At 47.3% G+C, this 25,588-nt stretch overlaps 1 protein-coding gene across 2 annotated transcripts in view; it reads right to left on the bottom strand.

Annotated features, from left to right (window-relative positions):
- atrnl1b (attractin-like 1b) overlaps positions 1–25,588 on the bottom strand; it is a 1,062,984-nt gene that overhangs the window by 751,357 nt on the left and 286,039 nt on the right. For both annotated transcript variants that reach the window (XM_070876576.1, XM_070876575.1), the window contains exon 19: positions 16,824–16,961. In XM_070876576.1, coding sequence (XP_070732677.1) covers positions 16,824–16,961 — 138 coding nt within the window. The remainder of the gene's footprint in view (positions 1–16,823; positions 16,962–25,588) is intronic.

A 25,588-nucleotide genomic window follows, 5' to 3' on the forward strand; every position in this document is an offset into this window, starting at 1 on the left:
CATAGATTTTGAGAGACTGATGCCACCAATGCTCAAAAGCACTTGGTGCACTAAGTAGGCAACATCAACCATCGATCACACCTTGCTAACTCATATGCAAGGCCCTCATAATGAATGTCCAAGCAGAACTAGGGCTACCAGTGAAAACCTGCTGTCTTCCAGAATCCTTCCACAAAGGAATCATGTGCAAGTTGTGTGTCAAGTAGTGCACACCACATACAAGCGACCAGCACAAAGGGAAAGCACTATGAGAAAACAGACATTGGCCACACATTATCACATAATATATCCAACACATATTATGCTGTTAATTTGTATATTGTGCTGAGAATGGCCGTGATTGTGCATACAGAACAAAAGGGCCACTGATGTAGTGAAGCTGAGGTCACTGAAGGAGTTTGCGGCCAGCTTATTTGGCTCCTCAAAAGGGGCAGCGAAACGTATTTCGGATCCATTCCTGGCACACCTGTCTTCCATGACTGGCTGGCTCCTCATTTAGAAACATGACATAGAAACATAGAAAATAGGTGCAGGAGAAGGCCATTCGGCCCTTCGAGCCTGCACCGCCATTCAATGAGTTCATGGCTGAACATGCAACTTCAGTACCCCATTCCTGCTTTCTCGCCATACCCCTTGATCCCCCTCGTAGTAAAGACTACATCTAACTCCTTTTTGAATATATTTAGTGAATTGGCCTCAACAACTTTCTGTGCTAGAGAATTCCACAGGTTCACCACTCTCTGGGTGAAGAAGTTTCACCTCATCTCGGTCCTAAATGGCTTACTCCTTATCCTTAGACTGTGACCCCTGGTTCTGGACTTCCCCAACATTGGGAACATTCTTCCTGCATCTAACCTGTCTAAACCCGTCAGAATTTTAAATGTTTCTATGAGATCCCCTCTCATTCTTCTGAACTCCAGTGAATACAAGCCCAGTTGATCCAGTCTTTCTTGATATGTCAGTCCCGCCATCCCAGAAATCAGTCTGGTGAACCTTCGCTGCACTCCCTCAATAGCAAGAACGTCCTTCCTCAGATTAGGAGAACAAAACTGAACACAATATTCCAGGTGAGGCCTCACCAAGGCTCTGTACAACTGCAGTAAGACCTCCCTGCCCCTGTACTCAAATCCCTTTGCTATGAAGGCTAACATACCATTTACCTTCTTCACCGCCTGCTATAACTGCATGCCAACTTTCAATGACTGATGTACCATGACACCCAGGTCTCGTTGCACCTCCCGTTTTCCTAATCTGCCGCCATTCAGATAATATTCTGTCTTCGTGTTTTTGCCCCCAAAGTGGATAACCTCACATTTATCCACATTATACTGCATCTGCCATACGTTTGCCCATTCACCTAACCTGTCCAAGTCACTCTGCAGCCTCTTACTGTCCTCCTCACAGCTCACACCGCCACCCAGTTTAGTGTCATCTGCAAACTTGGAGATATTACACTCAATTTCTTCATCCAAATCATTAATGTGTAGAGTAAATACCTGGGGTCCCAGCACTGAGCCCTGCGGCGCCCCACTAGTTACTGCCTGCTGTTCTGAAAAGGACCCATTTCTCCCGACTCTCTGCTTCTTGTCTGCAACCAGTTCTCTATCCACGACAATACTCTTCCCCCAATACCATGTGTTTAATTTTGCACACCAATCTCGAGTGGGACCTTGTCAAAAGCCTTTTGAAAGTCCAAATACCCCACATCCACAGGTTCTCCCCTTGTCCACTCTACTAGTTACATCCTCAAAAAATTCCAGAAGATTTGTCAAGCATGATTTCCCTTTCATAAATCCATGCTGACTTGGACCGATCCGGTCACTGCTTTCCAAATGCGCTGCTATTTCATCTTTAATAATTGATTCCTACATTCTCCCCACTACTGATGTCAGGCTAAGCGGTGTATAATTACGTGTTTTCTCTCTTCCTCCTTTTTTTAAAAAGTGATGTTACATTAGCCACCCTCCAGTCCATAGGAACTGATCCAGAGTAGATAGACTGCTGGAAAATGATCACCAATGCATCCACTATTTCTAGGGCCACTTCCTTAAGTACTCTGGGATGCAGCCTATCAAGTCCTGGGGATTTATCGGCCTTCAATACCATCAATTTCCCGAACACAATTTCCCACCTAATAAGGATATCCTTCAGTTCCTCCTTCGCACTCGACCCTCGGTCCCCTAGTACTTCCGGAAGGTTATTTGTGTCTTCTTTCGTGAAGACAGAACCAAAGTATTTGTTCAACTGGTCTGCCATTTCTTTGCTCCCCATTATAAATTCACCTGAATCTGGCTGCAAGGGACCTACGTTCGTCTTCACTAATCTTTTTCTCTTCACATATCTATAGAAGCTTTTGCAGTCAGTTTTTATGCTCCCGGCAAGCTTTCTCGCATACTCTATTTTCCCCTCCTAATTAAACCCTTTGTCCTCCTCTGCTGAATTCTAAATTTCTCCCAGTCCTCAGATTTGATGCTTTTTCTGGCCAATTTATATGCTTCTTCCTTGGATTGGCATATAAATCGGCATGGATTGCCTCCTTCTTGTGCATGCACATCTTCTGGGTTTTGCTGTTCTTGTTCAATGGTTAGGTCTCTGCAGAGCAAAGTTAAGAGCGCGTTGATCACTACATTGATCCTAGGGACCTTGGAGAGCTGTAATATGACCCGAGATATCTGAATCACATGTTTCAAGATGCCATTGGTAGGCTCCCCAACAATCCTTAGTTGCCTCGATCAGCATTCAGGCTCTGTTTGTCGGTTGCTGCAGTGGAGTCATTACCCAGGTCTGAAGCGGGTAGATTTGGTCTTCCAGAATCCATCCTTCCACTCTACCTTACTCTTCAAATAAAGCTAGGACAGGTGATTGGTCACTGAGGAGCAGTTCATTTTCTGTTATACTCTGCAAAAGCCCACCGTTCATAGAATTATGTAGTCCACTCATACTATTGCAGCTCAGTATCTTAAGTTTATTCAAGTGGACCAATCACCTGCATAATACATTTGTGGGCAGAAATCTCAGTGAAAGTTGATATCCCCAGCGCTAGCTTGGAGCATAAAGCATATCGACAGCCACTGGCAGTGCCATCTGGATTACAAATGTTTTCTGAAGGTCTTGCCGCAGAACATAGCATAGCCCAGTCACGGCATCGCTGCTAATTAATAGACTAACGCACCGGCCTTTAGTCAATCCCAGGTAGCCATGCCTGGAACGGTGGCACCCGATGGATGGTGCAGCAGCCTGGGCATAAATGGTAAGTCAAGAAGATATCCTTTGTGCCACTTTACATCACTGTATTTATTTTTAAAATCTTAAAAATAGCAGTTTCCTCAATCCCCAGAAATTATGTTTCAGCTGCAACAAAAGAGTTATGGAGACCAATTTTGAGAACTGGAGTTCATGGATTACAGATGTATATTTTAAATAAAACTATGTTTAAAACAAAACAGTGTGTTTCATTTGGTGTGAACAAAGCTTTTCATCAACAGATACCTGAATGCATGTTACAGTATTAAATACATATTAAATAATCAAAGTAAACCAATCAATCTGATTCTGGTTTATAAGAAATCATTGGCAACCTGAAAAAGACATGACTCTATTCAGAATTTATCAGGCCACAGCTACTTGCCCTCCACTTCCTAAACATTTTTTTTTAAATAGAATGCCTACTTGGTTGTGAAACTAAATGCATCCCAGAAGAATAAAACTGCTTTATTAAATCAAAGCACCAGCATTTTATTATTGACAGCACTAAAACCATCTGACATCTTCAGGAAATAGGAGAACTATTTGAAATTATCTAAGGCATCATAAAACACAATTCAGTGGCCAACTGTCAATAGTAGATAATATAAATCTTACCTTCCAAAATATAATTCAAATGCAGTTGTACAGTGCATTTAATAACTGTTGTGTTCCCAAAGTGTCTCAGATATTTAGTGCAAAGACAAAACTGAAAGCAGTTTTGTATTGTTTAAACACCATTTGAACCACAAACCTGATAAGTAATATCCAGACACTGAGACGTTCAGATTGTTCAACAAGAGTACATTAATAGCAAGCTGCACTTAAGTTCTACATATTGTTTTTCTTGAAATTGCAGATTCAGATGCAGGATATTCGAAATGACAGAGACACCAAAATGAGTAGTAAATTTTAATGTAACACTTCATGCATTGAAGTGAATTTGAGCCAATTTTTAAAATTCATGTTATTTGAAACTATGACATATTCTGTGTTATGACAGAGATGATTCAGTTTCACACATTTCTATCCATGCAAAACCAAAATTCCTGACATAGGCAGCAACAGAAAAATCTACTCAACAAATTTCATAACCCTCAAGAGTTTAGCAATTCACACAACTGGTCTGTTTGCTTTCCTCAGTTGTACTTCGAAAATCATCAATAATCTCTTATGAGAACAATCCACTCAAGCAATTTTGTTTTAAAACCTTATGGGACATTTTAGGTAAATTACTCTGATACCATAAATCTATTTAATTTCTGCATAAGAAATAAATTCTCTCTGTCTTTCGGATGAGATATTGAACAGAGCCCCGACTGTTCTCTCAGGTGAACGTAAAAGATCCCATGACACTATTTCGAAGAAGTAGGGGAGTTATCCCCGGTGTGCTGGCCAATATTTATGCCTCAATCAATATAACAAAACAGATTATCTGGTCATCAACACTTTGCTGTTTGTGGGAGTTTACTGTGCGCAATTTGGCTGCCACTTTTCCAAATTACAATAGTGACTACACTCCAAAAGTACTTGATTGGCGATAAAATGCTTTGAGATGTTTGGTGGTCGTATTATAAATTCAAGTCATTCTTTTAGTGACAATATTCACAAAAAAAACAGGCTTCCAACTTCGAAACTCATTACTCAAATTAAATTTTGAACTCTGTATTAAGACAATACAGTAGTTGCATTGCTAACCTGATTTAATTACGAATTAATAAAGACTAAGCAACTTTGTTAAATATCTAAAAATTGAAGATTTACACAGCTCCAGTGTATTGAATGCGAGCATTCAGGAATGTTTTCCAATCTGACTCAAAGTTGATTTTATAATGTAACTCAGCTAAATCAAAACTGAATCTGTAGATCTTGAAATACTTTAAAGGCCACTGCACATTACTAAAGGCAATTTCATCTTTAGCTTTAACTTGTGCAAATAATGTAGATAATGCAGTTTATTAAAATTATAAATATGCAAATCTTGTGAAACATTTGAGCACATTTACAATAGAAAAAAAAAAGTATCTTCCCTTTCTTAGTCCCAGGAACATCACATGGCTATTTTAGTCAACATCAGTACAATTCCGGCACACTCCAGAAACGTTTTCTTGTGCGCAACACAAAGAACCAGTTCCACACGCAAGCCCATTGTCTCTCTGTACCAAAATCTGACATTATGCACAAAGTCTAGGATAGTTGCCTTTCTACTGATTAGGTATGCACTGGAAGTAGCATCATTCTGCAAGAGTATGGATTATCAGTGTAACCTCCTGATCTCTTCAACTGACAGTCATGTATTCTGATAGATGGAAACATAGAAAATAGGTGCAGGAGTAGGCTATTCAGCTCGATGGGTCCAAGTTTCGGGCCGCGCCTAAAACAGCGCAGCCCGGACCTGGATGCCCGTTTCTCGCGCCACAAAGTGCGCCTAAAAAAAAACTTACCTATTCTCCAGCTCCCTGCAGGCCCTCTAGAGCTGGGCGCGGCGCAGCACGAGCTGTGGGGGGCGGAGCCAGGTCCCTGCGCTGAAAACAGTGCAGTAGCTCCAGGCGCCCAAAACTTTGGGAGGGGCCCGAAGCACGCAGTCCCTAGCCCTGGCTGAATGGCCTCACTGGGGCTGCGTGGATAAGGCTCCTCCCACCCGATGGGACCCGACCCCCGCTCTCCCCCCCCGGTGACTCGAACTCTGCTCCCTGACAACCGCCACCCCCCCCCCACCTCCGACCCGACCTCCGCGCCCCCGCCCCCAGACCTACGCGACTCTCCCTCCCCTCCCCCCCCAACGACTCTTCCCCTTCCCCCTCCGCCCCCCGCTCCTCCCCCCTCTCCCTCACCCCCCTCCTCGACTCTTCCCCCCTCTCCCTCACCCCCCTCCTCGACTCTTCCCCCTCCCCCGACTCTTCCCCCTTCTCCACCTGCTCCCCTCTTCCCTCCCTCCTCTCTTCTTCCCCCTTCCCCTTCCCTCCCTCCCTCCTTCCCCCCCCACCCTCCTCCCTCCCATCTCCTTCCCCACCCCACAACCCACTCCCAACCCCCTCCCTTCTCCCCCCCCACCACCCACCTCCCCCTCCCCCTTCTCCCCCTCCCACACCGCTTCTCCCCCTCCCCCCCTCCCACACCCCTTCTCCCCCTCCCCCACCCACACCCCTTCTCCCCCTCCCACACCCCTTCTCCCCCTCCCACACCCCTTCTCCCCCTCCCACACCCACACCCCTTCTCCCCTCCCCCCACACCCCTTCTCCCCCTCCCCCACCCACACCCCTTCTCCCCCTCCCCCACCCACACCCCTTCTCCCCCTCCCCCACCCACACCCCTTCTCCCCCTCCCCCACCCACACCCCTTCTCCCCCTCCCCCACCCACACCCCTTCTCCCCCTCCCCCACCCACACCCCTTCTCCCCCTCCCCCACCCACACCCCTTCTCCCCCTCCCCCACCCACACCCCTTCTCCCCCTCCCCCACCCACACCCATTCTCCCCCTCCCACACCCACACCCCTTCGCACCCAACCCTTCTCCCCCTCCCCCACACCCCTTCTCCCCCTCCCCCACACCCCTTATCCTCCTCCCCCACACCCCTTCTACCCCTCCCTCTCCCACACCCCTTCTCGCCCTCCCCCACCCACAACCCTTCTCCCCCTCCCCCACCCACACCCCTTCTCCCCCTCCCCCACCCACACCTCTTCGCCCCCTCCCCCACACCTTCTCCCCTTCTCCCCCTCCCACACCCCTTCTCCGCCTCCCCTTCTCCCTCACCCACACCCCTTCTCGCCCTCCCACACCTTCTCCTCCTCCCCCTGCCCTTCTCCCCCTCCCCCACCCCTTCTCCCCCTCCTCCTCCCCCACCCTTCTCCCCCACCCCTTCTACACCCCCACCCCTTCTCCCCCTCCCCCCCCACACCCCTTCTCGCCCTCCCCCTCCCACACCCCTTCTCGCCCTCCCCCTCCCACACCCCTTCTCGCCCTCCCCCTCCCACACCCCTTCTCGCCCTCCCCCTCCCACACCCCTTCTCCCCCTCCCACGCCCACCCCTTCTCCCCCTCCCACACCCACCCCTTCTCCCCCTCCCACACCCACCCCTTCTCCCCACCCCACACCCACCCCTTCTCCCCACCCCACACCCACCCCTTCTCCCCACCCCTTCTCCCCCTCCCCTACCCCTTCTCCCGCTCCCCCTCCCACACCCCTTCTCCCCCTCCCCCTCCCACACCCCTTCTCCCCCTCCCCTTGCTGTCAGAAACACATAAACTGACAGACAGAGAGGGAGAGACACACACACAGACAGAGAGATATAGACACTGACAGAGACACACTGGGGGGGGGGCTGTCCCAGCACGATGTTGGAGGGCTCCCGATGCCGCAGTCGGTAAGTAGAAAATGTTTTATTTATTGATTTTTAAAATTTATTATTTTTTTTGATTGATTTATTGGTTGATTTATTGATGTATTTATCATTTATTATTGATGATGGCTCTTTATTTGTAAAACTGAAATGCTTAATGTTTGTAAACTTCCCTTTAAACCCCCCCCGCCGCCATTCCCTACACCTAATTTGTAACCTACGCTTGATTTTCTAGTGTAGACAAGGTTTTTTCGAACGTACAAAAATCTTCACTTACTCCATTCTAAGTTAGTTTGGAGTAAGTTTTCACTGCCTAAACTTTGAAAACAGGCGTAAGTGGCTGGACATGCCCCCATTTGAAAAAAAGATTCTGTTCCAAAGTGAAACTGTTCTAACTGACTAGAACTGCAGCAAACTAAATGGAGAGAATTCAAATTTCTAAGATACTCCATTCTAAACCAGTTGCTCCAAAAAAACAGGAGCAACTCAGGCCGAAACTTGACCCCTTTGAGCCTGCACCACCATTCAATATGATCGTGGCTGATCATGCAACTTCAGTACCACATTCCCGCTTTATCTCCATATCGCTTGATCCCTTTAGCTGTAAGGACCACATCTATCTCTTTTGAATATATATAACGAACTGGCCTCAACAACTTTCTGAGGTAGAGAATTCCACAGGTTCACAATTTTCTGAGTGAAGAGGTTTCTCCTCATCTCGGTCCTAAATGGCTTACCCCTTACCCTTAGACTGTGACCCCTGGTTCTGGACTTCCCCAACATCGGGAACATTCTTCCTGCATCTAACCTGTCCAATCCCATCAGAATTTTATATGTTTCTACGAGATCCCCTCTCATTCTTCTAAATTCCAGTGAATATAAGAACATAAGAATTTGGAACAGGATTAGGCCATCTAGCCCCTCGAGCCTGCTCTGCCATTCAACAAGATCATGGCTAATCTGGCCGTGGACTCAGCTCCACTTCCCCGCCCGCTCCCCGTAACCCTTAATTCCCTTATTGGCTAAAAATCTATCTATCTGTGATTTGAATACATTCAATGAGCTAGCCTCAACTGCTTCCTTGGGCAAAGAATTCCACAGATTCACAACCCTCTGGGAGAAGAAATTCCTTCTCAACTCGGTTTTAAATTGGCTCCCCCGTATTTTGAGGCTGTGCCCCCTAGTTCTAGTCTCCCCGACCAGTGGAAACAACCTCTCTGCCTCTATCTTGTCTATCCCTTTCATTATTTTAAATGTTTCTATAAGATCACCCCTCATCCTTCTGAACTCCAACGAGTAAAGACCCAGTCTACTTAATCTATCATCATAAGGTAACCCCCCTCATCTCCGGAATCAGCCTAGTGAATCATCTTTGTACCCCCTCCAAAGCTAGTATATCCTTCCTTAAGAAAGGTGACCAAAACTACACGCAGTACTCCAGGTGCAGCTTCACCAATACCCTATACAGTTGCAGCAGGACCTCCCTGCTTTTGTACTCCATCCCTCTCGCAATGAAGGCCAACATTCCATTCGCCTTCCTGATTACCTGCTGCACCTGCAAACTAACTTTTGGAAGAGTTTCATGCACAAGGACACCCAGGTCCCTCTGCACTGCAGCATATTGTAATTTCTCCCCATTCAAATAATATTCCCTTTTACTGTTTTTTTTCCCCAAGGTGGATGACCTCACATTTTCCGACATTGTATTCCATCTGCCAAACCTTAGCCCATTCGCTTAACCTATCTAAATCTCTTGGCAGCCTCTCTGTGTCCTCGACACAACCCGCTTTCCCATTAATCTTTGTGTCATCTGAAAAGTTTGCTACACTACACTCTGTCCCCTCTTCCAGGTCATCTATGTATATTGTAAACAGTTGTGGTCCCAGCACCAATCCCTGTGGCACACCACTAACCACCGATTTCCAACCCGAAAAGGACCCATTTATCCTGACTCTCTGCTTTCTGTTAGCCAGCCAATTCTCGATCCATGCTAATACACTTCCTCTGACTCCGCGTACCTTTATCTTCTGCAGTAAACTTTTGTATGGCACCTTATCAAATGCCTTTTGGAAATCTCAATACACCACATCCATCGGTACACCTCTATCCACCATGCTCGTTATATCCTCAAAGAATTCCAGTAAATTAGTTAAACACGATTTCCCCTTCATGAATCCATGTTGCGTCTGCTTGATTGCACTATTCCTATCTAGATGTCCCACTATTTCTTCCTTAATGATAGCTTCAAGCATTTTCCACACTACAGATGTTAAACTAACCAGCCTATAGTTACCTGCCTTTTGTCTGCCCCCTTTTTTAAACAGAGGTGTTACATTAGCTGCTTTCCAATCTACTGGTACCTCCCCAGAGTCCAGAGAATTTTGGTAGATTATAACGAATGCATCTGCTATAACTTCCACCATCACTTTTAATACCCTAGGATGCATTTCATCAGGACCAGGGGACTTGTCTACCTGGAGTCCCATTAGCCTGTCCAGCATTACCCCCCTAGTGATAGTGATTATCTCAAGGTCCTCCCTTCCCACATTCCCGTGACCAGCAATTTTTGGCATGGTTTCTGTGTCTTCCACAGTGAAGACCGAAGCAAAATAATTGTTTACGGTCTCAGCCATTTCCACATTTCCCATTATTAAATCCCCCTTCTCATCTTCTAAGGGACCAACATTTACTTTAGTCACTCTTTTCCGTTTTATATATCTGTAAAAGCTTTTACTATCTTTTTTTATGTTTTGCGCAAGTTTACTTTCGTAATCTATCTTTCCTTTCTTTATTGTTTTCTTAGTCATTCTTTGCTGTCGTTTAAAATTTTCCCAATCTGCTAGTTTCCCACTAACCTTGGCCACCTTATATGCATGGGTTTTTAATTTGATACTCTTCTTTATTTCCTTGGTTATCCACGGCTGGTTATCCCTTCTCTTACCGCCCTTTTTCACTGGAATATATTTTTGTTGCGCACTATGAAAGAGCTCCTTAAAAGTCCTCCACTGTTCCTCAATTGTGCCACCATTTTGTCTGTGTTTCCAGTCTACTTTAGCCAACTCTGCCCTCATCCCAATGTAGTCTCCTTTGTTTAAGCATAGTACGCTCGTTTGAGACACTACTGCCTCACCCTCAATCTGCATTACAAATTCAACCATACTGTGATCACTCATTCCAAGAGGATCTTTTACGAGGAGATAGTTTATTATTCCTGTCTCATTACACAGGACCATATCTAAGGTAGCTTGCTCCCTTGTCGGTTCTGTAACATACTGTTCTAAAAAACAATCCCTTATGCATTCTATGAATTCCTCCTCAAGGCTACCCCGTGCGATTTGATTTGACCAATCGGTATGTAGGTTAAAAGCCCCCATGATTACTGCCATTCCTTTTTCACATGCCTCCATTATTCCCTTGATTATTGTGCGCCCCACCGTGAAGTTATTATTTGGGGGCCTATAAACTACGCCCACCAGTGACTTTTTCCCCTTACTATCTCTAATCTCCACCCACAATGATTCAACATTTTGTTCATTAGAGCCAATATCGTCTCTCACAACTGCCCTGATATCATCCTTTATTAACAGAGCTACCCCACCTCCTTTCCCTTCTTATCTATCTTTCCGAATTGTCAGATACCCCTGTATGTTTAATTCCCAGTCTTGGCCACCCTGCAACCACGTTTCTGTAATGGCCACCAAATCATACCCATTTGTAATGATTTGTGCCGTCAACTCATTTACTTTATTTTGAATGCTGCGTGCGTTTAGGTAAAGTGTTTTAATACTAGTTTTTAAACCACGATTTTTAGTTTTGACCCCTCCTGCAGCCCCTTTTATATTCATACATATTGTCCCTTCCCATCACCTTGTGGTTTACACTTACCCGAGTGCTACTCTGCTCTGTTGCCTCCTGCTTTTTGCATTCTTTCTTGGGGTCCTGTTCATCTGAGCTCTCACCCACTCTCACTAGCTCAGAGCCCTCTCCTGGGTTCCGAATACTCCTTGCATTGAGGCACCGAGCTTTCATGCTTGCCTTTTTATTACACTTTGACCCTTTAGAATTTTGCTGTACAGTGGCCCTTTTTGTTTTTATTTTTACTCACCTCCTTTCTGTCTTTTGCTTTTGTCTCCATTTTGTTTCCCTCTGTCTCCCTGCCATATTAGTTTAACTCCTCCCCAACAGCACTAGCAAACACTCCCCCTAGGACATTGGTTCCAGTCCTGCCTAGGTGCAGACCGTCCGGTTTGTACTGGTCCCATCTCCCCCAGAACCGGTTTCAATGCCCCAGGAATTTGAATCCCTCCCTGCTGCACCACTGCTCAAGCCACGTATTCATCTGAGCTATCCTGCGATTCCTACTCTGACTAGCACTGGTAGCAATCCTGAGATTACTACTTTTGAGGTCCTACTTTTTAAGTTAGCTCCTAGCTCCTTAAATTCGTCTCGTAGGACCTCATCCCTTTTTTTACCTATATCGTTGGTACCAATGTGCACCACGACAACTGGCTGTTCACCCTCCCTTTTCAGAATGTCCTGCACCCGCTCCGAGACATCCTTGACCCTTGCACCAGGGAGGCAACACACCATCCTGGAGTCTCAGTTGCGGCCGCAGAAACGCCTATCTATTTCCCTTCCAATTGAAGCCCCTATCACTATCACTCTCCCACTCTTTTTCCTGCCCTCCTGTGCAGCAGAGCCAGCCACAGTGCCATGAACTTGGCTGCTGCTGCCCTCCCCTGATGAGTCATCCCCCTCAACAGTACTCAAAGCAGTGTATCTGTTTTGCAGGAGGATGACCGCAGGGGAACCCTGCACTACCTTCCTTGCACTGCTCTTCCTGCTGGTCTTCCATTCCCTAACTGGCTGTGGACCCTTCACCTGCGGTAAGACCAACTCGCTACACGTGCGACACACGTCATTGTCAGCATCGTGGATGCTCCAGAGTAAATCCACCCTCAGCTCCAATTCCGCAACGCGGACCGTCAGGAGCTAGGGGCGGATACACTTCCCGCACACGTAGTCGTCCGGCGTCCCTGATTTCCCACATAGTACAGGAAGAGCATAACACTTGTCCGAGCTCGCCTGCCATGACTTAACCCTTAGATTAACTTAAATTGGCAACAACAGTGCTAAGAGTTACTCACTGATATAGAAGAGAAAAAAGAAAAACTACTTACCAGTCACCAGCCAATCACTTACCCCCTTGGCTGTGACGTCACCTTTCTATTTCTTTCTACTTCTTTTTGCCTTCTCCCTGTAGCTGCACAAGCTCGCCTTTTGTAGGTCTCTCTGACTCACGGACTCCCGACTCAGCGACGCACCTCCCGACCTCGCAGCCTAGTCGATCCAGTCTTTCTTCATAGGTCAGTCCTGCCATCCCGGGAATCAGTCTGGTGAACCTTCGCTGCACTCCCTCAATAGCAAGAATGTCCTTCCTCAGATTAGGAGACCAAAACTGTACACAATATTCAAGGTGTGGCCTCACCAAGGCCCTGTACAACTGCAGTAAGACCTCCCTGCTCCTATACTCAAATCCTCTCGCTATGAAGGCCAACATGCCATTTGCCGCCTTCACCGCCTGCTGTACCTGCATGCCAATTTTCAATGACTGATGTACCATGACACCCAGGTCTCGTTGCACCTCCCTTTTTCCGAATCTGTCAACATTCAGATAATATTCTGACTTCCTGTTTTTGCTACCGAAGTGAATAACCGCACATTGATCAAAATTATACTGCATTTGCCCACTCACCTAACCTGTCCAAATCACCCTGCAGCCTCTTAGCATCCTCCTCACAGCTCATACTGCCACCCAGCTTAGTGTCATCTGCAAACTTGGAAATATTACATTCCATTCCTTCATCTAAATCATTAATATATATTGTAAATAGCTGGGGTCCCAGCACTGAATCTTGCGGTACCCCACTAGTTACTGCCTGCCATTCTGAAAAGGACCCATTTATTCCCACTCTTCGCTTCCTGTGTGCCAACCAGTTCTCTATCCACATCAATACATTACAACCAATCCCATGTGCCTTAATTTTGCACACTAATCTCTTGTGTGGGACCTTGTCAAAAGCCTTTTGAAAGTCCAAATACACCACATCCACTGGTTCTCCCTTATCCACTCTACTAGTTACATCCTCAAAAAACTTTCCAAAATTTGTCAAGTCTGATTTCCCTTTCATAAATCCATGCTGAACTTGGACCGATCCTGCCACTGCTTTCCAAATGCGCTGCTATTACAGCTTTAAGAATTGATTCCAACATTTTCCCCACTTCCGATGTCAGGCTAACCAGTCCATAATTCCCTGTTTTCTCTCTCCCTCCTTTTTTAAAAAGCTGGTTTACATGAGCTACCCTCCAATCCATAGGAACTGATCCAGAGTCCATGGAATGTTGGAAAATGACCACCAATGCATCTGCTATTTCTAGGGCCACTTCCTTAAGTACTCTGCGATGCAGACTATCAGGCCCTGGGGATTTATCGGCCTTCAATCCCATCAATTCACGAACACCATTTCCTGACTAATAAGGATTTGCCTCAGTTCCCTCTTCTCGCTAGACCCTCTGTCCCCTAGTATTTTCGGAAGGTTATTTGTGTCTTCCTTAGTGAAGACAGAACCAAAGTATTTGTTCAATTGGTCTGCCATTTCTTTGTTCCCCATTATAAATTCACCTGATTCTGACTGCAAAGGATCTACAATTTGTCTTCACTAATCTTTTTCTCTCCACATATCTGTAGAAGCTTTTGCAGTCACTTTTTATGTTCCCTTCAAGCTTACTCTCATACTCTATTTTCCCCCTCCTAATTAAATCTTTTGTCCTCCTCTGCTGAATTCTAAATTTCTCCCAGTCCTCAGGTTTGCTGCTTTTTCTGGACAATTTATATGCCTCTTCCTTGGATTTAACACTATCCCTAATTTCCCTTGTCAGCCATGGTTCAGCCACCTTCCCCGTTTTAATTTTACGCCAGACAGGGATGTTCAATTCTTGAAGTTCATCCATGTGATCTTTGCCATTGCGTATCCACCGTCAACCCTTTAAGTATCATTTGCCAGTCTATCCTAGCCAATTGACGTCTCTTACCATTGAAGTTATCTTTAAGTTCAGGACGCTACTCTCTGAATTAACTGTGTCACACTCCATCTAATGAAGAATTCTACCATATTATGGTCACTCTTCCCCAAGGGGCCTCACACAACAAGAGTGCTAATTAATCCTCTTTCATTACACAACATCCAGTCTCGGATGGCCAGCTCTCTACTTGGTTCCTCGACATATTGGTCTAGAAAACCATCCTTAATACACTCCAGGAAATCCTCCTCCACCGTATTGCTACCAGTTTGGTTAGCCCAATCTATTTGTAGATTAAAGTCACCCATGATAACTGCTGTACCTTTATTGCACGCATCCCTAATTTCCTGTTTGATCCCATCTCCAACCTCACTACTACTCTTTGGTGGTCTGTTCACAACTCCCACTAGCGTTTTCTGCCCTTTGGTGTTCCGCAGCTCTACTCATACAGATTCCACATCATCCAAGCTAATGTCCTTCCTTACTATTGGATTAATCTCTTTAACCGCAACGCTACCCCACCTCCTTTTCCTTTCTGTCTATCCTTCCTGAATATTGAATACCCCTGGATGTTGAGTTCCCAGACTTGGTCACCCTGGAGCAATGTCTCCGTAACCCCAATTACATCATATCCATTAACAGCTGTCTGCGCAGTTAATTCATCCATGTTATTATGAATGCTCCTCGCATTGAGACACAGAGCCTTCAGGATTGTTTTTTTTTTAACACTCTTTGTCCTTTTAGAATTATGTTGTAATGGGGCCCTTCTTGATTTTTCCTTTGATTTCTCTGCCCTCCTGATCTCCTTTCTACCTTTTGCTTCTGCCTCCATTTTACTTCCCTCTGTCACCCTGCATAGATTCCCATCCCCCTGCCAGATTAGTTTAAATCCTCCCCAATAGCACTAGCAAACACTCCCTCTAGGACATCGGTTCCATTCCTGCCCAGGTGCAGACCGTCCAGTTTGTACTGGTCCCACCTCCCCCAGAACCGGTTCCAACATCCCAGGAATTTGAATCCCTCCCTTTTGCACCATTCCTCAAGCCACGCATTCATCTTAACTATCCTGCTCTTTCTACTCTGACTAGCATGTGGCACTGGTAGCAATCCTGAGATTACAACCCTTGAAGTCCTACTTTTTAAATTTAAATCCTAGCTCCCTAAATTCAGCTTGTAGGATCTCATCCTGTTTTTTTACCTATATGCACCACGACAACTGGCTGTTGACCCTCCCCCTCCAGAATGCCCTGCAGCCGCTCCGAGACATTCTTGACCCTTGCACCAGGGAGGCAACATACCATCCTGGAGTCTCGATTGCAGCCGCAGAAACGCCGATCTATTCCCCTTACAATAGAATCCCCTACCAAATATCTCAGGCTACAAACTCTGAATCATATCTATTAAGAAGAAAAATGAAACAGAAGCAAGATCAAAACAGAGTCGATTTCACTAGATTGCAATGGCTTAATTAACTCTCAGTTCCTGCTTCAAAGTATCAGAACATCTCATGGTTCTAGCAGTTCTGTGTAGCATTATACTCTTACTTTGGAGCAATGTCTGGCATGCAAAGTGGAGAAGCGAAATCAAACATTCAAAAATAGCTCCACCAGTCCTAAACTCATTAGTTGCCTGCCTAAGCAGAGATTCACTGAAGACACCTTGGCACATGCCACTTGCTTCGAAGTCTAAAACGAAGATAAAGGAAGACCAAAACCATCTTTCACAATTAAATAAAACTGTCAATTAAAAAATAGATTGCACAGAAAATGCCGGACAGGTTTTCACGATATAATGTTCACACCCTTGAAACAAAGCAACTCTCACATAGAAAATCATAGCTTTTCTCCTGAAGGGCTGGCCAGCACTTCTTTTCAGGACATGGCCAAACTACAGGAGTGATTCATCCACCGTGGAAGTAGCATGAGCACACGAGACAGATAATGCGCATTTCCTATATACACAGAATGCTTCCAGCAAGCAATAATTAAATTAACCACAACCAAGTCACGAACTTATGAAAAAATGAGTTAGGAATTCTAGCAATATTAAACAGGGCAAAACCTCAGTCTGGCAAAAACCCAAGATTAAAAAAGTGCATCTAAAATTTGTACCAGTAATTTCATCATATTAAGCAATACACTATATTTGCATCAGTACTTACGTTGGCATCTGCCACCATTAGTTGGATCTCCATAGTATCCCTGCATGCAAGCTTCACATTGTCTTCCAACAGTGAGGTTCTTACATTGTTCACAAATGCTGCCATTGATGCATGTGCTGTGTCCGTTACATTGACATGCTGCAAAAAGAACATATGCAACGTTAATTGTGACCATTTTCCTTAAAATCAATTCAAACTGATTCTATGCCAACATTTTATCTTTTGCAAAACATCAGATCACAGTTTTAACATTCAAACATGTCTGTTGTCATACATGTCACTTAATCTGAGTATTTGAATATTACATTTCAGATATACAGTACATGCAACCCTGAATCAAAGTGGAAGATGTTGACAATGTGGAGAATTTTCATGACTTGTCATTACTCACATTCTCTGTATTCATAATGCAAAAACATTTTTAACTTGCACTCAGCAAAACATAGATCAAAATTAACAGAGGCACCAAGAGCATCAAGCCCACAGAATAACACAGAACAACTCAAAGTTGTCATAGCATGATTGCTCTTTGTTTTGGATTAGAGCTGCTGCATATATTTCTATTTATGCTATGCGATATTTTATTTATAATTTCCAATAAAGTTTGTTTTTTTAAAAAGGTACTACAAGAGACAGGGAATGAGATTTGAGGCATTGGGGATCATTGTCAGAGAATAGATGGACATTAGGAAAGTCCCAATAGACTGCTAACATGCTAATGTAGAAATTATTTTAACAAGTTGACAAAATATACCCAGGCAACTTTTTTAATTTGCAATAAACATCTAAAATAATTCAACTAAAGTGTAATTATTTTTTCAACTAGTATGCAATAGTTCTACAAAGTAAGCAAACAGATGACTGTATGCATATTGTTTCTAATCACAACATGCATACAAACAGCTCTTGCATTCAAAACAGTTGCCGTTTAAAAATGCCATGAGAAGTTATGTTTTGCAAAATTTGAGCCTGCAAGCACGAGTCCTCATCCAAATTTCTCTCCTCAAACACTGTAAAATAGGTAACCTACACAATTGCCCAGATTTTGCAGTGATTAATTATTGTAAGGGGTAAAGTATAAAGTGGACTAACAATTGGTCATCAAAGTGGGCACTGAAGGTAGTGAATTGATCTGACACGTGAGACAGCTCACATTAAAAGGACTCATCAGTATTAGGAGGTTGTGAGGAGCCGGGAGTTCCTCCACCTCAACGTAGGGATTGTAATATATCGCCTACTGACAGCTTATATGTAAAACTCGCTTACAAATGATAGAAAATGGCAGTATAACAGAAAATGAAACCTTTACATATTCAGTACATTTAAGGGAACGAAGGGCAGAGTTGACAACACCTACTAATAAATCTCCAAGGACAGGAGGGAGTAACCTGTCTGGAAACATAGATAGGATAATACTATTGCAGCAACAGTGAACTCATGGGAAAGGGATAGTTTGCTGAGCTCATGGGAAAGGGATAGTTTTGTCTTGATAAGAAACCAGGTGCAGAACTAGCCATAGGAAACCAAGGCAAGGTGGAACACCACGCCATGGGAAACCAAGACAAGGTTAACACTGTAGAACAACACATTCATAGAAACATAGAAAATAGGTGCAGGAGTAGGCCATTCGGCCCTTCGAGTCAGCACCACCATTCAATAAGATCATGGCTGATCATTCAACTCAGTACCCCTTTCCTGCTTTCTCTTCTTACCCCTTGATCCCTTTAGCCGTAAGGGCCATATCTAACTCACTCTTGAATATATCCAACGAACTTACATCAACAACTTTCTGTGGTAGAGAATTCCACAGGTTCACAATTCTCTGGGTGAAGAAGTTTCTCCTCATCTCGGTCCTAAATGGCTTACCCCTTATCCTTAGACTGTGACCCCTGGTTTGGGACTTCCCCAACATCGGGAACATTCTTCATGCATCTAACCTGTCCAGTCCCATCATAATTTTATATGTTTCTGTTTCTATGAGATCCCCTCTCATTCTTCTAAACTCCAGTGAATACAGGCCCAGTCGTTCCAGTCTCTCCTCATAAATCAGTCCTACCATCCCGGGAATCAGTCTGGTGAACCTTCACTGCACTCCTTCAATAGCAAGAACATCCTTCCTCAGATTAGGAGACCACAACTGAACACAATATTCCAGGTGAGGCCTCAACAAGGCCCTGTACAACTGCAGTAAGACCTCTCTGCTCCTATACTCAAATCCCCTAGCTATGAGGGCCAACATGCCATTCGTCGTCTTCATCGCCTGCTGCATCTACATGCCAACCTTCAATGACTGATATACCATGACACCCAGGTCTCGTTGCACCTCCCCTTTTCCTATTCTGCCACCATTCAGGTAATATTCTGCCTTCGTGTTTTTGCCACCAAATGGATAACTTCACATTTATCCACATTATACTGCATCTGCCATGCATTTGCCCACTCACTTAACCTGTCCAAGTCACCCTGCAGCCTCTTAGCATCCTCCTTACAGCTCACACCGCCACCAAGCTTAGTGTCATCTGCAAACTTGGGAGATATTACACTCAATTCCTTCATCTAAATCATTAATGTATATTGTAAATAGCTGGGGGCCCAGCACTGAGCCCCACTAGTCACTGCCTACCATTCTGAAAAGGACCCGTTTATTCCCACTCTCTGCTTCCTGTCTGCCAACCAGTTCTCTAGCCACATCAATACATTACCCCCAATACCATGTGCTTTAATTTTGCACACCGAATCTCGTGTAGGACCTTGTCTAAAGCCTTTTGAAAGTCCAAATACACCACATCCACTGGTTCTCCCTTGTCCACTCTACTAGTTACATCCTTAAAAAATTCTAGAAGATTTGTCAAGCATGATTTCCCTTTCATAAATCTATGCTGACTTGGACCGATCCTGTCACTTTCCTCAAGTAACTAGTAGACATGATAAACATTCTCTCTATAATTGAAGACAATCCATCTAGGCCTCAGCATAAATAAGTTGAGGTGCTAAGTCAGGTCAGGAAGGCTCAAAACAACAAATTCACAGGGATGGGTGATAGTTATCATCATCATCATAGGCAGTCCCTTGAAATCAAGGAAGACTTGCTTCCACTCTAAAAGTGAGTTCTCGGGTCCAATACGGGAATTACAGTCTCTAACAGGTGGAGCAGACATTGGTTGAAGGAAAGGGTGGGTGGGGAGCCTGGTTTGCCGCATGCTCTTTCCGCTGTCTGAGCTTGGTTCCTGCATGCTCTCGGCGACAAGACTAGAGGTGCACAGTGCCCTCCCGGATGCTCTTCCTCCACTTTGGGCGGTCTTGGGGCAAGTATTCCCAGGTGCCGGTGGGGTTGTTTCACTTTATCAAGGAGTTTGTTTGATAGTTATCATAGGATACTAAGAGACACATGGGACAAGATTTGTGAGGTGCCAATGATCATCACGAGAGAATCAGTGAATGCTTGGGAAGTTGTGTCAGACTGGTAACTAGCTAAAGTGGTAAAAGTTGCTAAAAATAGACCCAGGCAAACACAGACCCATTAGGCTCATCAGTAGCAGGTGAAAGAACAGAATTGATTTTCAGCAGTAAATTTAATGATTATCTGTATGGCGATAATCTAGCAAAACACAACCTGCACAGCTTCAGCAAGAAGTCGGGTGGGGGGTGCGGTGGGGTGCAGTCAAGGCCTTGAGGCAAACGAAGACCTAAAACTAGAAGCCACGCCTTTCCAGTCCCAAACTGGACATCTATATAAATGAGAGTGATCAGGAGCGGGAACCTGGGCTGATTTTCTCTGGGGAGAGGACAGACACCGAGGTGGTCTTTTTAAATAAAATTTAAATCTCATTTCTAACACTTCTTGTAAATAGCAAACTTATTCCCGAATGCTATAATATCCTGCAATAAAGGAGACAGTGTAGCTCATTTAACAATAGCTCCCTTTTGTTCTAATCCCCAGCAATAAAGAACCAAATAAAGCTGGCTGGACATGGAGGGGCAAGTATGGAAATTGCATAGCTTTAATACATAGAATCCTCAATGTTACCAACTATTTTTCAAAGTGCTAACAAGAACATTTATTGACACAATTTAGACACGAGGATAAATTACATGAAACACAACATGTCACTTCTTCTCATGTCTTTAAACAAAATGACAGCATTATGAATGCACAAAATGCCTCAGTGTAAAATAATTTGCATCAGGTATTTTGCCTGGTGCAAAAATGCACATTGTTTTAAAAAAAATTATCTTCAAGAACATAACAATATGAGGAGTAGGCCATACAGCCCCTCAAGCCTGCTCCACTATTCAATAAGATCTTGGCTGATCTTTTACCACAACTCCACTCCCCCGCCCCCCCCACGCCCCCCTCCACCCCCATACATCTTGATTCCCTTAATGTCCAAATATCTATCGATCTCAGTCTTGAATATACTCAACTTTTGGCTTTGTAGATTTCTGCAAAAATGGTACAGCATAAATATTTTACCTTAGATAAAAGAGGAAAGATTTAAACCTACCTTCTGAAAACAATGTCCAGAATTTGTAATATACTGGGCATTTAAAAGAATAAAATTGAATATAATATAATATCTATTATATCGTGCTTAAACAACATTGAAACTTTATTTAATGAGCAGCTACTTTCCCACAAACATTTACTAAAACATAAAAGTTAGTGTCCCATTAGTTAAGCAGGAAAAAAGACAATTTAGCTCTAACCTGTCAAAAACATACAACAAGCCATACCCTTTTATTTTGATCTCATTAAAAAGCATCTGGCTTGCTGAGTGTCAACTCTTGCTGATCACAGCTCTCTGCCAATACCGCTCTACAACCAGCTGCTAGGAGATGCAGACGATTGCCTTAGGGTGAGGTGTCTAGTTCTCCAATTTTCTCTGCGGGTAAGTGCTTGTTCCAGCTCAGTACTGACTTGCGTTGGCATGGTTGTTATTGGGAGCTATAGATAGGTACAAGTATGGCTCTGCTGCCGGAATTTTATGGAATTAAAAGGTTGGATGGTTTTCTGCAGTTTACAGTAATTGTACAATATAATAATGGTGTTCATTGTGTGAACACAAATAGTATGACTAATTGGCACAGTGAAATGGATCCGCAGCACTGTGTCACAGAGTGTTAGCAGGTTTCTATCTTATAATTTCCCCATGATGAGTTCTGTTTTGAACCACATTGCAGCGAGTGCCAAACAGAAGCCCGCGATTACTCAAAGAAATAGAGGGGAATTCAAAAAGAGTGAAAGAAAAGACACAACGGGAGTTGCACAGGCTGTTCTTGTATACCTCACAACAGTTATAGTGTTAGCCTGGAAGCAGATCATCTCACTGCATTCATGGCCCAAGACGTTGATACAAGAAATTGGAAAAATGGTTCACAAAAATGTTGTACTGGAATCGATACATGCATCACTCCTGCATCAGCTTGCAGAGTGAATTTCCCTTTCTGATCTCCTTACTATAATCCTATGCTGCAACTGTCCAAATGCTTATGTAGTCGTAAACATTTTACATGCAAACGTATTAGGGCTGGATTCAAAAATGAAGCAAAAGCATTTCAGCACAAAAGGCAATAATTAGGCCATCATGCCTGCACTGATCACTCCATCTCAAAGCTATTCATTTGCATTTCCTTGCTCCTTCACCATACCCTTTATATTAAGTATTTGTATTTTTCATTTGTTTCCCTAACCGTTTCAAAATGTTGTGAAGGACTCAGCTTCAAAAGCCACTTGTGGTGCTACATTCCATTTACTAATAACATTTTACAAGGATAAATTCTTCAACACGCTCTCTTTATGGGCTCAAGGTTCAGCATGAGTTGCTCCTATTTTTTTGGAGCAACTAGTTTAGAATGGAGCAGCTTAGAAATTGCAATTCTCGGCATTTAGTTTGCTCCAGTTCTTGTGAGCGAGTTAGAATAGTTTCATTTTAGAACAGATTTTTTTTCCAAAAGGGGGCGTGTCCAGCCACTTACGCCTGTTTTGCAAGTTTAGGCAGCGAAAACTTACTCCAAACTAACTTAGAATGAAGTGTAGATTTTTGTACGCTCAGAAAAACCTTACCTACACTTATAAATCAGGCGTAGGGAACGAGAGATGGGGTGGGGAGTTTACAAACATTAAATACTTCACTTTTACAAATAATGAGCCATCATCAATAATAAAAGATAAATCAATAAATCAATCAAAATTTTTTTTACAATTTTAAAAATAATTAAAAAATCAATAAAAAATTAAGTTTGTACTAACCTTCTGCAGTACCGGGGAGCCCTCCAAGAACATGCTGGGACGGGGACCCCCCAGTGTCTCTCTGTTTCTGACAGCGAAGGGTAGTGGGAGGGATGGGGAGGCGGGGAGGGAAGGGGGGAAGAGAGGCGGGGGAGGTAGGGGGGTAGAGAGGCGGGGGGTAGAGAGGCGCAGGGGGAGGGGCGAGAGAGGGGCGAGAGAGGGGCGAGAGAGGGGCGAGAGAGGGGCGAGGGAGGGGCGAGGGAGGGGCGAGGGAGGGGCGAGGGAGGGGCGAGGGAGGGGCGAGGGAGGGGCGAGGGAGGGGCGAGAGAGGCGGGGGGAGGGGCGAGAGAGGCGGGGGGAGGGGCGAGAGAGGCGGGGGGAGGGGCGAGAGAGGCGGGGGGAGGGGCGAGAGAGGCGGGGGGAGGGGCGGGAGAGGCGGGGGGAGGGGCGGGAGAGGCGGGGGGAGGGGCGGGAGAGGCGGGGGAGGGGCGAGAGAGGCGGGGGGAGGGGCGAGAGAGGCGGGGGGAGGGGCGAGAGAGGCGGGGGGAGGGGCGAGAGAGGCGGGGGGAGGGGCGAGAGAGGCGGGGGGAGGGGCGAGAGAGGCGGGGGGAGGGGCGAGAGAGGCGGGGGGAGGGGCGAGAGAGGCGGGGGGAGGGGCGAGAGAGGCGGGGGGAGGGGCGAGAGAGGCGGGGGGAGGGGCGAGAGAGGCGGGGGGAGGGGCGAGAGAGGCGGGGGGAGGGGCGAGAGAGGCGGGGGGAGGGGCGAGAGAGGCGGGGGGAGGGGCGAGAGAGGCGGGGGGAGGGGCGAGAGAGGCGGGGGGAGGGGCGAGAGAGGCGGGGGGAGGGGCGAGAGAGGCGGGGGGAGGGGCGAGAGAGGCGGGGGGAGGGGCGAGAGAGGCGGGGGGAGGGGCGAGAGAGGCGGGGGGAGGGGCGAGAGAGGCGGGGGGAGGGGCGAGAGAGGCGGGGGGAGGGGCGAGAGAGGCGGGGGGAGGGGCGAGAGAGGCGGGGGGAGGGGCGAGAGAGGCGGGGGGAGGGCCGAGAGAGGCGGGGGGAGGGGCGAGAGAGGCGGGGGAAGGGGCGAGAGAGGCGGGGGAGGGGCGAGAGAGAGGCGGGGGAGGGGCGAGAGAGAGGCGGGGGAGGGGCGAGAGAGGCGGGGGGAGGGGCGAGAGAGGCGGGGGAGGGGCGAGAGAGGCGGGGGAGGGGCGAGGCGGGGGGGAGGGGCGAGGCGGGGGGGAGGGAAGAGGCGGGGGGGAGGGAAGAGGCGGGGGAGGGAAGAGGCGGGGGGGAGGGAAGAGGCGGGGGGGAGGGAAGAGGCGGGGGGGAGGGAAGAGGCGGGGGGGAGGGAAGAGGCGGGGGGGAGGGAAGAGGCGGGGGGAGGGAAGAGGCGGGGGGAGGGAAGAGGCGGGGGGAGGGAAGAGGCGGGGGGAGGGAAGAGGCGGGGGAGGGAAGAGGCGGGGGGAGGGAAGAGGCGGGGGGAGGGAAGAGGCGGGGGGAGGGAAGAGGCGGGGTGAGGGAAGAGGCGGGGGGAGGGAAGAGGCGGGGGGAGGGAAGAGGCGGGGGAGGGAAGAGGCGGGGGAGGGAAGAGGCGGGGGGAGGGAAGAGGCGGGGGGAGGGAAGAGGCGGGGGGAGGGAAGAGGCGGGGGGAGGGAAGAGACGGAGGGAAGAGGCGGGGGAGGGGGAGGGAAGAGGCGGGGAGGGGGAGGGAAGAGGCGGGGGGAGGGGCGAGGGAAGAGGCGGGGGGAGGGGCGAGGGAAGAGGCGGGGGGAGGGGCGAGGGAAGAGGCGGGGGGAGGGGCGAGGGAAGAGGCGGGGGAGGGAAGAGGCGGGGGGAGGGAAGAGGCGGGGGGAGGGAAGAGGCGGGGGGAGGGAAGAGGCGGGGGGAGGGAAGAGGCGGGGGGAGGGAAGAGGGAAGAGGCGGGGGGAGGGAAGAGGCGGGGGGGGAGGGGGAGGGAAGAGGCGGGGGGGAGGGGGTAGGGAAGAGGCGGGGGAGGGGGAGGGAAGAGGCGGGGGGGAGGGGGGAGGGAAGAGGCGGGGGGGAGGGGGGAGGGAAGAGGCGGGGAAGAGGCGGGAGGGAAGAGGCGGGGAATAGGGGGGAGGGAAGAGGCGGGGGGGAGGGGGGAGGGAAGAGGCGGGGGGGAGGGGGGAGGGAAGAAGCGGGGGGGAGGGGGAGGGAAGAGGCGGGGGGGAGGGGGAGGGAAGAGGCGGGGGGAGGGGGAGGGAAGAGGCGGGGGGAGGGGGAGGGAAGAGGCGGGGGAGGGAAGAGGCGGGGGAGGGAAGAGGCGGGGGAGGAAAGAGGCGGGGGAGGAAAGAGGCGGGGGAGGAAAGAGGCGGGGGAGGAAAGAGGCGGGGGAGGAAAGAGGCGGGGGAGGAAAGAGGCGGGGGAGGAAAGAGGCGGGGGAGGAAAGAGGCGGGGGAGGAAAGAGGCGGGGGAGGAAAGAGGCGGGGGAGGAAAGAGGCGGGGGAGGAAAGAGGCGGGGGAGGAAAGAGGCGGGGGAGGAAAGAGGCGGGGGAGGAAAGAGGCGGGGGAGGAAAGAGGCG

Source organism: Pristiophorus japonicus, chromosome 3, assembly GCF_044704955.1.
Source record: "Pristiophorus japonicus isolate sPriJap1 chromosome 3, sPriJap1.hap1, whole genome shotgun sequence".
Classification (NCBI taxonomy): domain Eukaryota; kingdom Metazoa; phylum Chordata; class Chondrichthyes; family Pristiophoridae; genus Pristiophorus; species Pristiophorus japonicus.